Source organism: Myotis brandtii, unplaced genomic scaffold (assembly GCF_000412655.1).
Source record: "Myotis brandtii unplaced genomic scaffold, ASM41265v1 scaffold265, whole genome shotgun sequence".
In the NCBI taxonomy this organism is placed as follows: domain Eukaryota; kingdom Metazoa; phylum Chordata; class Mammalia; order Chiroptera; family Vespertilionidae; genus Myotis; species Myotis brandtii.
Window position 1 is genome coordinate 1633482 of NW_005360086.1, and position 12547 is coordinate 1646028.

General features: G+C 56.6%; 2 protein-coding genes across 2 annotated transcripts in view; both read left to right on the forward strand.

The window, feature by feature from the left end:
- Positions 1 to 4821, forward strand: part of CACNA1G (calcium channel, voltage-dependent, T type, alpha 1G subunit) — a 55828-nt gene extending 51007 nt beyond the window's left edge. Inside the window, exons 34-37 of the mRNA XM_005868217.2 lie at positions 171 to 305; positions 1780 to 1942; positions 2238 to 2407; positions 3777 to 4821. Coding sequence (XP_005868279.2) covers positions 171 to 305; positions 1780 to 1942; positions 2238 to 2407; positions 3777 to 4508 — 1200 coding nt within the window. The 3' untranslated portion in view covers positions 4509 to 4821. The remainder of the gene's footprint in view (positions 1 to 170; positions 306 to 1779; positions 1943 to 2237; positions 2408 to 3776) is intronic.
- Positions 4822 to 8831: 4010 nt separating this feature from the next.
- Positions 8832 to 12547, forward strand: part of ABCC3 (ATP-binding cassette, sub-family C (CFTR/MRP), member 3) — a 46314-nt gene continuing 42598 nt past the window's right edge. Inside the window, exons 1-2 of the mRNA XM_005868218.2 lie at positions 8832 to 8912; positions 11935 to 12006. Coding sequence (XP_005868280.1) covers positions 8832 to 8912; positions 11935 to 12006 — 153 coding nt within the window. The remainder of the gene's footprint in view (positions 8913 to 11934; positions 12007 to 12547) is intronic.

Here is a 12547-nt window from a genome sequence, read left to right on the forward strand (position 1 = left end):
TGTCAGTTGACTCGGGAAGCCGGTGGGGAGAGAGAAGGGAGGCCCCTTTTCCCTGTGCTTCGTGGAAAGGGGGCAGAGGGGCTCTGTGTACGTGCGTGTGCGTTGCATGTGTGTGTGTGAGTGCTCTCCGTCCTGGTTTCTCATGCCTGCTCATCTCTCTCCCTGTCTAGATCCCTCTAGCTGAGATGGAGGCTCTGTCTCTGACGTCAGAGATTGTGTCTGAACCGTCCTGCTCTCTAGCTCTGACGGATGACTCTTTGCCTGATGACACTCACACACTCTTACTTAGTGCCCCGGAGAGCAATGTACATGCACAGCCCCTCACTGCTCCCGCCCCAGCCTCCCCGGGGGCGGGGCTGGCTGCCGGGCTCCAGATCCCTGCCCCCTCCCCTGTCACGGCCCCACGCAGAGGCAGAGGCAGAGGCACGGGCACAACCGCAGGCACTCGGTGCCCCAGGCTTTGTTAGGGCTCTCGGGTCCCCCACTCTGGACAAAGAAATGAGATCATATGAAATCGGGGCCTCCCCCAGAAGGGCCCAGGGGCTGCAGTTGTGAAAGGGTTAATCCGGACCCACAGGAGTGACACAGCCCAAAGCAGAGGTGGCATCAGGCAGCTGACCAAAGGGCCTGCCTCGATGCAGAACCAGCCTCCGAGTTTGGAGCCCTTGTCCCTGTCCCTGTGTGTCCCTGTGTCCGGGGGCTTCTTTGTGTTTTGACAGCTTCTCCACCCTTGCCCGACCCCTGGTCCCTTCTGACTATGAGCAGCCCCCTCCTCCCACCCTTCTCCTTTCTCTTAGGACTTAAGAGGGGACTGGGACCCCCTTCCTCACAGCAGGGCTCTGTCCCTGGGGGTCTTGGGGTGGGTGCAGAAGTGGAACCTGAGCTGAGCGGGGGAAGCAAAGGAACCACACTGTCTTCAGCACAGCCATCCCCGGCCTGGTGGCTGCTCAGCCGGCTGGGCCCGTGTGGGACCCTACAGCCGCCCTGAGAACTGGGAACAGACCCGGGGAGGGAGAAGTCTCTTGGGAGCAAACCTCGTCTCCCTCTGGCTGGGGTCAAAGGCTGGTTCCTGCCTTTCTTTGAACTAGATTCCAGACACCCACCTTAACCCCCGTCTCTCCACTGAGGGCCTGAGTGCCAGCCCACCCCCATCGTGTGATTAAAAGGGGAGAGGGAGACGGGCGGGTAAGCCAGCTGTGGCATCCCCTAGTGTTCATGTCGTTCAACCTGTTCACTCGGCCCATGCCCAGTACTGGTGCTGAGGCCGCCTTAAAAATGGGATGGGGACCTAGAAGGCAGTCCCAGCTGCCAAGTCTCCCCCATTCCCAGTGCCCCCACAGCCCCAGCAAGGAGGACTGCGGGATGCTGGTAGCTTTTCATCCTCCCTTGTGGTCCTTCGGCCCCTCTCAGTGGGGCCTTGAGGATGAGCTCTTAAACCAGGCTGGGGGCTGGGGGCTGCTCTCCCTCCTTTGGACCCCTCCTCCCCCTCCCCCCCCGCCCCCCCCCCCCAGGCTCCAAGGGTTACAGTGTGGATGGTTTTGTGGGGCCAGGGCCTCCTCCCGCCTCCTTCCTCCCTGTGTGTGGAGGGCTCCTCCATGTGTCTGCCCTTCTGCCTGACACTCATCCCATCACCACCTTGTCCGAGAAGGGGGTGGGGGCCGGGGCCTTGGGCGGGGGCGGGGGGTGGGGAGCTTTTGGCCTCTGCTGTCCATCTCTGCCTCAGTTACCCAATCTGGATGCCCCTCTTCTGCCCACCTCCCTCCCCTGTTTCTTTTGCAGAGGGGGCCCCACCCGGGGGAGGTGCCAGACCTGCTGAGCGTGCGGAAGTCCGGGGTCAGCCGAACACACTCTCTGCCCAACGACAGCTACATGTGCCGCGATGGAAGCACTGCCGAGGGGTCCCTGGGACACAGGAGCTGGGGGCTCCCCAAAGCTCAGTCAGGTACCAGGGCCCGGGGCAAGCCAGCATGGCTCACACTGGGGACCTCGTCCTTGGCTCGGCTCCGTCCTAACCTGGGGGGATACTGAGGCAGCCAAAGAGGGCTCTCCTACTTCTGAGGAGCCCCCAGCCCCTGCCTGAGGGAGGTGGCTTTCGAACAGGGTGAGGGTTCTGTGGTAAGGGGGGAGGCCCTGATGGGGGCGCGGAGAGAGGAAGGGAGGGGACTCAGGTGGGAGCCAGACTGGCGGGCCCTTCACCTCTTCCCTTTCCTCCTTCCCCCGTCCCCCTCACCCCGCAGGCTCTGTCTTGTCCGTTCACTCCCAGCCAGCAGACACCAGCTACATCCTGCAGCTTCCCAAAGATGCTCCCCGTCTGCTCCAGCCCCACGGTGCCCCCACGTGGGGCACCATCCCCAAACTGCCCCCGCCGGGCCGCTCCCCTTTGGCTCAGAGGCCTCTTAGGCGCCAGGTAAGCAGACGTGGAGGTGGGCCTGGGCCTGAGGGCTAGCCTCTCTGCCGGGAGTCCCAGGTTGTTGGCGATGACCAGGGTTGCCTCTTCCATTCTCCCAGCAAACACTGACTCTGAGGCAGTGACAGGCCAGGCCAGGCGCCAGGACACAAAGCCAGACCAAGCAGAAGTGGTCTGTGACCGCTCGGACTTTGCCCCTCTCCCCCGTTTCCCTGAGGAAGCCTGGAGACCAGAGGAGGCCCAGGTTGCCCAGGGACGCATGACAAGTTGGAGATGAGCCAGGCTTCTGACTCCCTTTTCCCGACCCACAGCTGCCTCCCTGTTCTCTGTATTTCTAGACCGAGCTAAGGGGCACGAGGCACATTTTAAAAAATATATATTTTTATTGATTTCAGAGAGGAAGGGAGAAGGAGAGAGAGATAGAAACATCAATGATGAGAGAGAATCATTGATCGGCTGCCTCCTGCACGCCCCCTACTGGGGATGGAGCCCACAACCCAGGGCATGTGCCCTGACCGGGAATCGAACTGTGACCTCCTGGTTCATAGGTCGACGCTCAACCACTGAGCCGCACCGGCTGGGCACGAGGCACATTTTAGGTGTCTCCATCTTTGGCCAAGCCTGGGGCCCACCTTCTGGAGCCCACACTCCAGGGGCCCAGAGCAGAGGCTTGTGTAGCCAGGCGAGGCTTGTGTGTTCACCAGCAACAAGCCCACAGCCCATGCGGTGTGTGTCCTTATTCCTGAGCACGGCCACGTGAGAATCTGCTCAATCCCACCCATTGGGGGGACAGGTACAGTCCCCATCCATCCTGTAATATTCACTGAGCAGTCCCTATGTGCCAGGCCCCGGGGAGACAGACAAATGAGACAGCCCCTGCACCCCAGAGCTCAGGGTATGATCGTAGACATACACCCCACCAGATCTCTGCGGTGACAGGTCACGGGCTGAGATGCTCATGGGCCTGGTGCAGCAGGGAGCAAAGACGAGGAAGGGGTCTGTCTTATTGGAGGGTAGAGACTGTCAGGCTGTACATCACAGGGGACTGGAGCCCGTAAAGTTGAGGGCTTAAGGCCAAAGAGGCAGGGAGGCATGAGGGAGCAGGCTGGGGAGCAGAGCTGGCCCAGTGCCTCCTTGTGTCCTGGGGGCTGGGAATTGCAGGCTTGGGGGAGACACCGAGGAGGACAGTGGCCAGAAGGCCCGATGCACATGGCCCGTATCTCTCAACAAGAGCCAATACTGGACCCTCCATTAGGGTGGTCCTGCAGCTCCCTGGACGGGGAGGAGGGGGCTCGCTGGCTTGCCTGGAGGAACAGCTAATGGGGGAGAGGAAGCCCCCAGGCTGAGCCCTCCCCCCCACCCCATACAGGCAGCAATAAGGACCGATTCCCTGGACGTTCAGGGCCTGGGCAGCAGGGAGGACCTGCTGTCAGAGGTGAGTGGGCCCTCCCCGCCTCTGGCCCGGACCTCCTCCTTCTGGGACCAATCGAGCACCCCGGTGCAGCATTCCCGCAGCCAGAGCAAGATCTTGAAGCACACGCACTCGCCAGCCCCCTGCCCGGGCCCAGAACCCACCTGGGGCAAAAGCCCACTGGAGGCCAGAAGCAGCTTAGAGCTGGACACGGAGCTGAGCTGGGTTTCAGGAGACCTCCTGCAGGCGGGCAGCCAGGAGGCTCCCCCTTCCCCGCGGGACCTGAAGAAGTGCTACAGCGTGGAGGCACAGAGCTGCGGGCGCCGGCCCACGTCCTGGCTGGAGGAGCAGAGGAGGCACTCCATTGCTGTCAGCTGCCTGGACAGTGGCTCCCAACCCCACCTGGACCCCGGCCCCTCGGGCCTCGGGGGGCAACCTCTTGGGGGGCCTGGGAGCCGGCCCAAGAAAAAACTCAGTCCGCCCAGTATCTCTATAGACCCCCCTCAGGGCCAGGGCGCTCGGCCCCCACCCAGCCCTGGCATCTGCCTCCGGAGGAGGGCTCCGTCCAGCGACTCCAAGGATCTCTCGGCCTCCGGCCCCCCTGACAGCATGGCTGCCTCACCCTCCCCAAAGAAAGACATGCTGGGTGTCTCCGGTTTATCCTCTGACCCAGCAGACCTGGACCCCTGAGTCCTGCCCCCCTCTCCCACTCACCTTTCTCCACTGGGTGCCAAATCCTCGCTCCTCCTCTTGGGCTATATTCCTGACAAAAGGTCCATGTGGACACCCAGGAGGCGCCCCTCCCTGCCTCAGTGGCACTGGGCACTGGCCACTGCAGGATTCCCAGCGAGTGGGGAGCTGCAGCCCTGCCCACCCTGGCTCCAGGCGGGAAGAGAAGCCCAGTGTCGCCGAGGTTCCCGACACCAGGAGCCGTTGGGAGAAAGCAATACGTTTGTGCAGAATCTATGTATATTCTATTTTATTAAATTAATTGAATCTAGTATATGCGGGATGTACGGCATTTTGTGACTGAGGAGACTTGTTCCCTTCCACTTTTATGTGTCTCAGAATATTTTTGAGGCGAAGGCGTCTGCCTCGGCTATTTTAACCTAAAACCACCCGTCTAGTTATACTCCCTCTTCTTGCAAAGCACAAGCTGGGACGGCGAGTGCATCACAGCCCTGAGCGACCCATCTTCGGCGGAGAGTGAGGACCATTTTGGAAACTGTAATGTAACTTATTTTCTCCTTAAACCTCGTCATCATTTTCTGTAGGAAAAAAAAAAAGAGAGAAAAAGAAAAAAATATATAAGATTTTACAAATGAAATGAAACCTTTTTATATATACATACATACATATCTATATCTATATATCTATATCTATATAATAAAGTAATTTTCCAAAATAAAGCTAATCACGGTCCAGAGTAAAAGCACAAGGCACAGTTAGGCATTTCCGGCGGGCATTGGGGAGAGACTCCTGGAGGTGGGGAGTGGGCGGTGGGGAGGGAAGGGGCCAAAGCTGCCTCTGCATGTGTGTGCGCGCGTGTGTGCGCATGAGTGTGTATATGATTGTGTATGTGAGGGTGTGTGTGTAAGTGGTATGAGTGTATTGTGAGTGTGTGTATATGAGTGGGTGTGAGTGGATGTGTACGAGTGTGTGTGTGTATGTGTGAGTGTATATGAGTGTGTATATGATTGTATATGAGTGCGTAAGTGTATGAGTGTGTATGTGAGGGTGTGTGTGTATAAGTGGTGTGAGTGTGTGTGAGTGGATGTGTATGAGTGTATGTGTGAGTGTGTATGAGTGTGTATATATGATTTTGTATGAGTGTGTATGTGAGGGTGTGTATGTATAAGTGGTATGAGTGTATTGTGAGTGTGTGTGTATATGAGTGAGTGGATGTGAGTGTGTGTATGTATGAGTGTATATATATCTGAGTGATGTGTCTGAGTGTATATATATGAGTGAATGTATATGAGTGGATGTGTGTGTATATGTGAGTATATGTGTATGTGTTCGTGTCTGAGGCAAAGAGAACCCATATGCCTCTCCCTGGGGGGCTGCAGCCTTCCAGCCTGGCCTCCCGGGGCAGGGGAGGAGGGGAGAGGCCCACCCCTCTGGAGGCGGAAGGCTGGGCCGGCAGGATCCACTCCGGCTTCTATCAAAGCGTTATCGCTGCTTCCTCTGAGCCGGGCAGCTCTGAATGTAATTCCAGATTAACTCTTATTTCTGCTGACAGCTATCAGCCTCGCACTGAAAGCTGGAAATTGGCATAATGAAGCTGTTTTGGTTAATGGGGCCGAGTGAGGCTGGGAGAGGCAGCTTCAGCTGCTGAGATCCCACCCCTGGGTTGGTGGGGGAGGGGCCGGTGCTGCTGGCTTTGCCTTTCCCAGGCTTCCGCAGGGCAACCTCAGCAGTCTGGCTTCAGCTCCCAAGTTGCGGGAGTCACTGACCCGCGCTGCGGGGACCAGCCCATCCGGACAGGCGATGGATTAAGCTATGTAAACAGAGGGTTGCTGTCTCCCAAGTCGAGGGGACCAGGGCCAGGTGTCCAGTGGAATTGGTAGGTGGGGAAGCCAGGCTGCTGAGGGGGGAACTGGCCCCTGGGGCTGATGAGTGAGTACCCACAAGGTGTTCATGCTGCCTGCTGCTGCCGGCCCAGTGGGAGCAAGCAGAGGAGGGAGGGAGGGGAAGGAGGGGCAGGAAGAAGGGAAGAGGAGGCGGGGCTGTCGACATGGCCCAGAACCTCCTTTCTGGTGCTACCGCGGGCAATAGTCTCTGGTCTGAAACCCTGGTGCCAAAAGGCGGCGCTCAACCAGCTTGTTCCCTGCTGGCCACCTAACCCCACTCCCTTGAACATGCCCAGCACCTTCAGACTCCAGGATTCTTGAAACTTCAACAGCAGCTGGCAGCTCTCACTCACAGCTCCTCCCCGTCTGAACCTGGGACCAGGGGGGCAGGGGGTGGGTGCCAGACTACTGGGCGATGAACCTGGATGCTTTTTCCAACCTGGTGTTTCCTAACCTGGACAGAAATGATACCACTCCTTAAAGCAAACACCTGGTTTGATTCTCTTGGAGTTTGATCCAAAAACCTGCAATAATGTCAAATCCTATTTTCTCTGTCATCCTAGCGTCTGAACCTGGGACCAGGGGGGCAGGGGGTGGGTGCCAGACTACTGGGCGATGAACCTGGATGCTTTTTCCAACCTGGTGTTTCCTAACCTGGACAGAAATGATACCACTCCTTAAAGCAAACACCTGGTTTGATTCTCTTGGAGTTTGATCCAAAAACCTGCAATAATGTCAAATCCTATTTTCTCTGTCATCCTAGGGTGAGGAGGAGGGGGTTCTGAGGCCTTCTTTCCTCTAATAGTTGGAGGATTCTGGGTCAAGATGAAGCCAGAGAGCTGAGCTGCCACCCTGTCCCCTCCATCCCAGCCCAGGACCCCTCAGCCTCAAAGTGGATCTGGGGGAGGGAATTGTGGCATCTCCCCTAACAATGTAAAGTCTTTATCAATGATGGAAACTGTTGTGTCCCATTAAAAGAGCTTGAAATGGAAATAATGGCACTACTGACTCTTATGAACAGTAGTAATAATAACAATGATGCTCACCTCCTGATTCTTGTGTGGATGGTTTTTTATTGGGCTCTAGGATACCGGGGCAGGGAGCAGAGGGGTGTGAGGAGGCTGGGGGTGGGGAGGGGCTGGTGGGGAGGCAGCAGGTCTTGAATTAGTGCCTCCAGGGGCAGAGGTGGAACTGACTAGGAACTTCAGGGATGTGGGGGCTTTGGGAGGTAGGAACATCTATCCTGCTCTGTGCCTTCTCCCTGGGGGTTCAGAAGAAATCATGTCAACAGCTGCAGAGGCCCCCACCTCAGGCTTGGCGGCTTCTGCTTCCTCTACCCCCAGGCCCCAGGAAAAGGTCGGTCTGGGGGTAGGGAACTGGGAAGAGGAGTGAGCTGAGCTGGTGCCCAAAACAAACCTGAGACTCACCGGCAGTCTCGCACTTACTCCTCACAACACGCCGGCGAGGGATGTACCATTGCTCTCATTTCCCCATGAGGCTATGGCTTCAGAGAGGTTCCGTGCTTTGCCCGAGGTCACGCAGCCAGGAAGTGGCAGACTTCAGGCGAGGTCTGGCCAACCTGCAGTCCATTGGCTTCACACTACCCCGGCCTCTTCTCCTTGTGGAGGGCATGGGGAATGGTGCAACCTGCCTTGCCAGGGTGGCCTTTTCCAAAGCGATACCACTTGTGTTCATAGAAATGTACATGTGACCTCCCAGCCCGGCACACCTGGAGGCTTGGAGCAGCCACGGCCCTCACCTTGCATGCGGAGAGAGGTTCGACCACAGCAAAAGGTGTCCCTAAGCTCCAGGTGCTTGTGCAAGGGCTGGCCAAGGCTGGCTCTGCAATCACCCAGTTTCCCAGAAACCACCTTTCCCTGACGTAATGCTGCCCTCCCTCCGCAGAGCACCCCCTTCCTCCCAGCCCCTTGTCTCCTTTGTCCTCTCCCCGTGCCCCACTCAGACCTCCATCATCACCGTAGTCCCCACCCACCACAGCCTGGTGCCCCATGGCCTCCTGTCTGCTCTCCTGGGCTAGCTGAGCGGCCTGACCTGTAGGGCTGGCGACAGCAGTATAGTGAGGGCATCAGACACCAGATGCAGCACCAGCCACCTTCACCTGGTGCCACCCCACCCAGTGCCCCCTCTGCAGAGGTACGACGCCAGGGAGAGGACACCAACACATGGACACCCTCTATGGACAGGTGCCCTGCATACTCCATCCCCAAAGGAGGAAACAGGCTCACGGGGCCCAATGAAGGGCTTGTCTGTGGTTGGAGAAGCCGGGCCATCAGAGTGCTAAGCCTCCAGGGTTCCCTGCCTAAGGCCAGTGACCAGGGCTAAGCTAATCCAAACAGTGGTTTCTAGGAGGGGAGTTAACTCTCCAAAGTGAGTTTAGTTGTTGGCTGGTGTCCTGCTCTGAGGGCACAGCAAAGTAGAGATGAAGGAGGTGGCAGCTCCAGCGAATGCCCAGGTGGGAATTCTGCCAGGGAACATTGAAACTGTCTTAGCCCTGGTCCAGGTGTGGGAAATGCTGACTGTGGCCCACAGAGCTAATTAATTCTTCTTGTCTTGGAAATTCCTGAATCGGGCACAGCAGCCGGTGCTTACATGCATGCCAAATCAGATCAAGTGCAGGCTGGGGGCAGAGAGCCAACCTCGCTGAGGCCAGGAGTGGGATCAGTGTGGCCTCCACCAGGCTGGGGTCTGGAGGAAGCAGCAGAGAAGGGGAGGTTGGAGCTTGGGAACTGGAGGCGGGTGGGGGTGCTCCGGACCTTCAAGGAGACACGAGGGGCTGAAATGAATCAGGCAGTGATCGGAGGGGAGAGCTAGAAGCCTGCCTTTGCCATTCCACACCCGCCCCCTTATCTTGTCAGTTCCCATCTGACTCTCCTTTGCAGCATTTCCTGTCCTTGGGCCTCCCTGTCCCCACCTTGCTCTGCTTTCTTCTGTTCTCTGTTGTCATTCCTGCTCAGAGCTGTACCTTGAAATCATCTCATCTTTTCATCTCCCTGCCAGGAAATCCCCATGCTGGCTTCCCCTGGGATGCTCACTGGCAGGGGAGGCGCAGCACATGCTCTGTCCATCCTGCCTGGAGCTGCAGTCAGCTGGGGAGGGAGGCTGGGGCTGGGGCACTCAAGCTGAAGGAGGTTCGGTCCCCACCTTTGCTGCAGCCCATCCCACAGGTCATTATTGCTCCTCTTAGGAGCCTCCAGCTGGAAAATCTTGGTCTGAAAGCTCAAAGCGGAGTGGACAGTGCCCACAGTGTGTGTGCTAATGCCACGGTGGCCTTGCCACCTACGACCTCCTTTTAGGACATGAGATACTGTGTTAAAGGCGAATGGCACCAAATATTAGACCTCGGTCCTTGAGTGTGGCTAAGGAAGAATTCAGAACCAAGACGCAAATACAAGCAAAGGTTTATTTAGAAAGTCACCGAGGTAGAAGAAGTGAGTGAGCCAGCTGGGTCGTATGAGCTCAGGAAACAAGTTACAGAGGCCAAAGAAGGGCCCCTGGAGCTTAGGGAAAAGAAAGACAAAATGTACCAGGGGGAAGAAGGGGGGGGACAGGTATGGGTGTGCTCCAGAGAGCAAGAGAGAGCTGGCTCCTTGTCTTAAGGCAGCGGTTCTCAACCTGTGGGTCGCGACCCCTTTGGGGGTCGAACGACCCTTTCACAGGGGTCGCCTAAGACCATCAGAAAACACATATATCATTACATATTGTTTTTGTGATTAATCACTATGCTTTAATTATGTTCAATTTGTAACAATGAAATTGGGGGTCACCACAACATGAGGAACTGTATTAAAGTGTCGCAGCATTAGAAAGGTTGAGAACCACTGTCTTAAGGGCTTTCATCTGAAGGCCCCAGCAAGATCGCAATAGAATATTCATTAGTTTTCCAGGTGTATCTCCTCAGTGTCATGGTCTCCACTGATTGGTTGGCTTGAGGGGAGGGGGGCGGGACGGGGGATCTTTAGTCATGGCAGCTGGTCCAGCCATTTCATTGCTGCTTTTCTGGGCCTGGAGCTAAAATACAACTGAAGCCTAGACTTTGTCTCTGTGGTCAACAGACCAGAGGCTTTGTTCCTAGGATTATTTGATGTGGGTCAGAACCTCATTGTCTTGAGCTTGACGCTTCAGGGAGTAGTCCTCAAGGACTTGTATGGGGACCATGTAAGGCTTTTCTCCGGTCCCCTTCTTCCTCCTCTAAGGGAGTCTACCACATGATTAGAGACATGCTAGGGGAGCGAAGGCCAGGGGGAGGTCTGAACTGCATGACCAGCGATATGCTAGAGGAGGAGAGGTCACCGGGTGGGGAGGCCCGACAATACTTCTTTTCCCAGTGTAGGGGAGCTCACTTTAAAGATGCAGTACGGCCCTGGCCGGTTTGGCTCAGTGGATGGAGCGTCGGCCTGCGGACTGAAGGGTCCCGGGTTCGGGTTCGGTTCCGGTCCGGGGCATGTGCCTTGGTTGTGGGCACGTGCCCAGTGGGGAGTGTGCAGGAGGCAGCTGATCGATGTTTCTAACTCTATCCCTCTCCTTTCCTCTCTGTAAAAAATCAATAAAATATATATATTTTCTAAAAAAAAGATGCAGTATGGCTCCAGCAGTAAAGGTCTCTGGGAGATGTTGAACTCTTTGCACAGTAAAGGTCTCTGGGAGATGTTGAACTCTGCGACTGTTTAACTCCCTGTAACCTCATGCTTGGCTGACTACCCCAAAAACTGGAATGCTGCCCCAAGATGAACATCAGCCCCCGGGAAGGAGGTTAATGAATGTATAGAATGTCATAACTGCCTGATGTTATCTTTAACTTTCCTTTTAATTAGTGATTCATTGTTCTCTGGGGAGGGCCACACAACTACCCGCTATCTGGGTTTCCTATAACCCCGCTATGAACCCCCTTTAAAAGGGACCCTGTCCTGGGGGCAGGGGGTGTGGATTCTCCCTGGCCCGCACGCCACCCCTGGAAGTAGCTGCTTTGCCCTTGTATGTAAGTGTCTCTTATTAAAGCTCTTATGAACTTGGATAAGGCTATGGGGCAGTTCTTCAGAATCGATCCTGAATTTAGACTTTTTGGGCTTAACACCCAGTTTCGCCTGGTATCTGGGACTTCCTGCCCTGATGACCTTCTGTACCCGGCCTAGCGGTCCTGCTCTGCTCACGTCTGTCTAACTGCCTACTATCCCACTTGGTTAGCCAGTCAGCAAACATTTCCTGAGGACCGACTTTGCCAGGCACTGTCCAGGATGCTGAGGATACAGCCATAAACAAGAATTGGTTCTTACCCACTGTCTTCTGGGGTAGGTAAGCCAGACACTGGGTGATACAACACAGGGAGGGAGGGAGGGCTGTGCAGAGGAGGGTCCTGTAGCCATCCTCTCCCCTGACCAGGCTGAAATGGATGCAATTAACACATGTCAGGTGCTGACTCAGTGCGCCTGCAACGTGCTTGCTGTTTTACATTCCTTTCCCATTTAATCCTCAAAGTAACCCTAGGAGGTCCGTACTGTGATTACCCCTGTTTGACAAAGTGAAAGTGGAAGCGCAGAGTGACACTAAAGCGACGCCCATCAGGGAGCCAGGCCCTCAGGACGGCAGCAACCAGCAACGTAAGGGAATCTTAGGAAGCCACCCCTGATGCTAAACCCCTGCCCCTGCCCTCCCCTGTGCACACTGTGGTGGGGGTCTGCTGGTTCTCCGGGAACTGTGGGGAGGGGTAGCCTTCTGGATTGTCTGGGAAGACAAGCTCTACCCATTTTACAGATCAGGAGACTGAGCTCCAGAGATGAAGTGACCTTCTCAGGGACCTATTCCCAGAGAGAGTCTCGCTAGGTCCCTCTCGGTCTCAGTGACTCACCACGCCCCACAGTGTTGTGCGGGGTGGGAGCGGGCGGGAGCCCCTTGTAAACAGACCTGCTCCGGTCCCATCAGCCTCAGGACCTGGAGCGGCATCTCTCCCACGCGGCCCGGTGGCCACTCGGGGGCTGTCACCGTGTCAAGGACTCCCCACCCCCACCATCACCGCTGCCCCCAAGTCCCTCCCGGAGCCGCAGCCTTAGCGAAGCTCGGGTACAATCGCGGAGCGGAGATACCAGAATTAGACCCAAAGGGCCTGGGGGTAGGGCTCGGCGGGGCGGGCCGGGCCGGGGC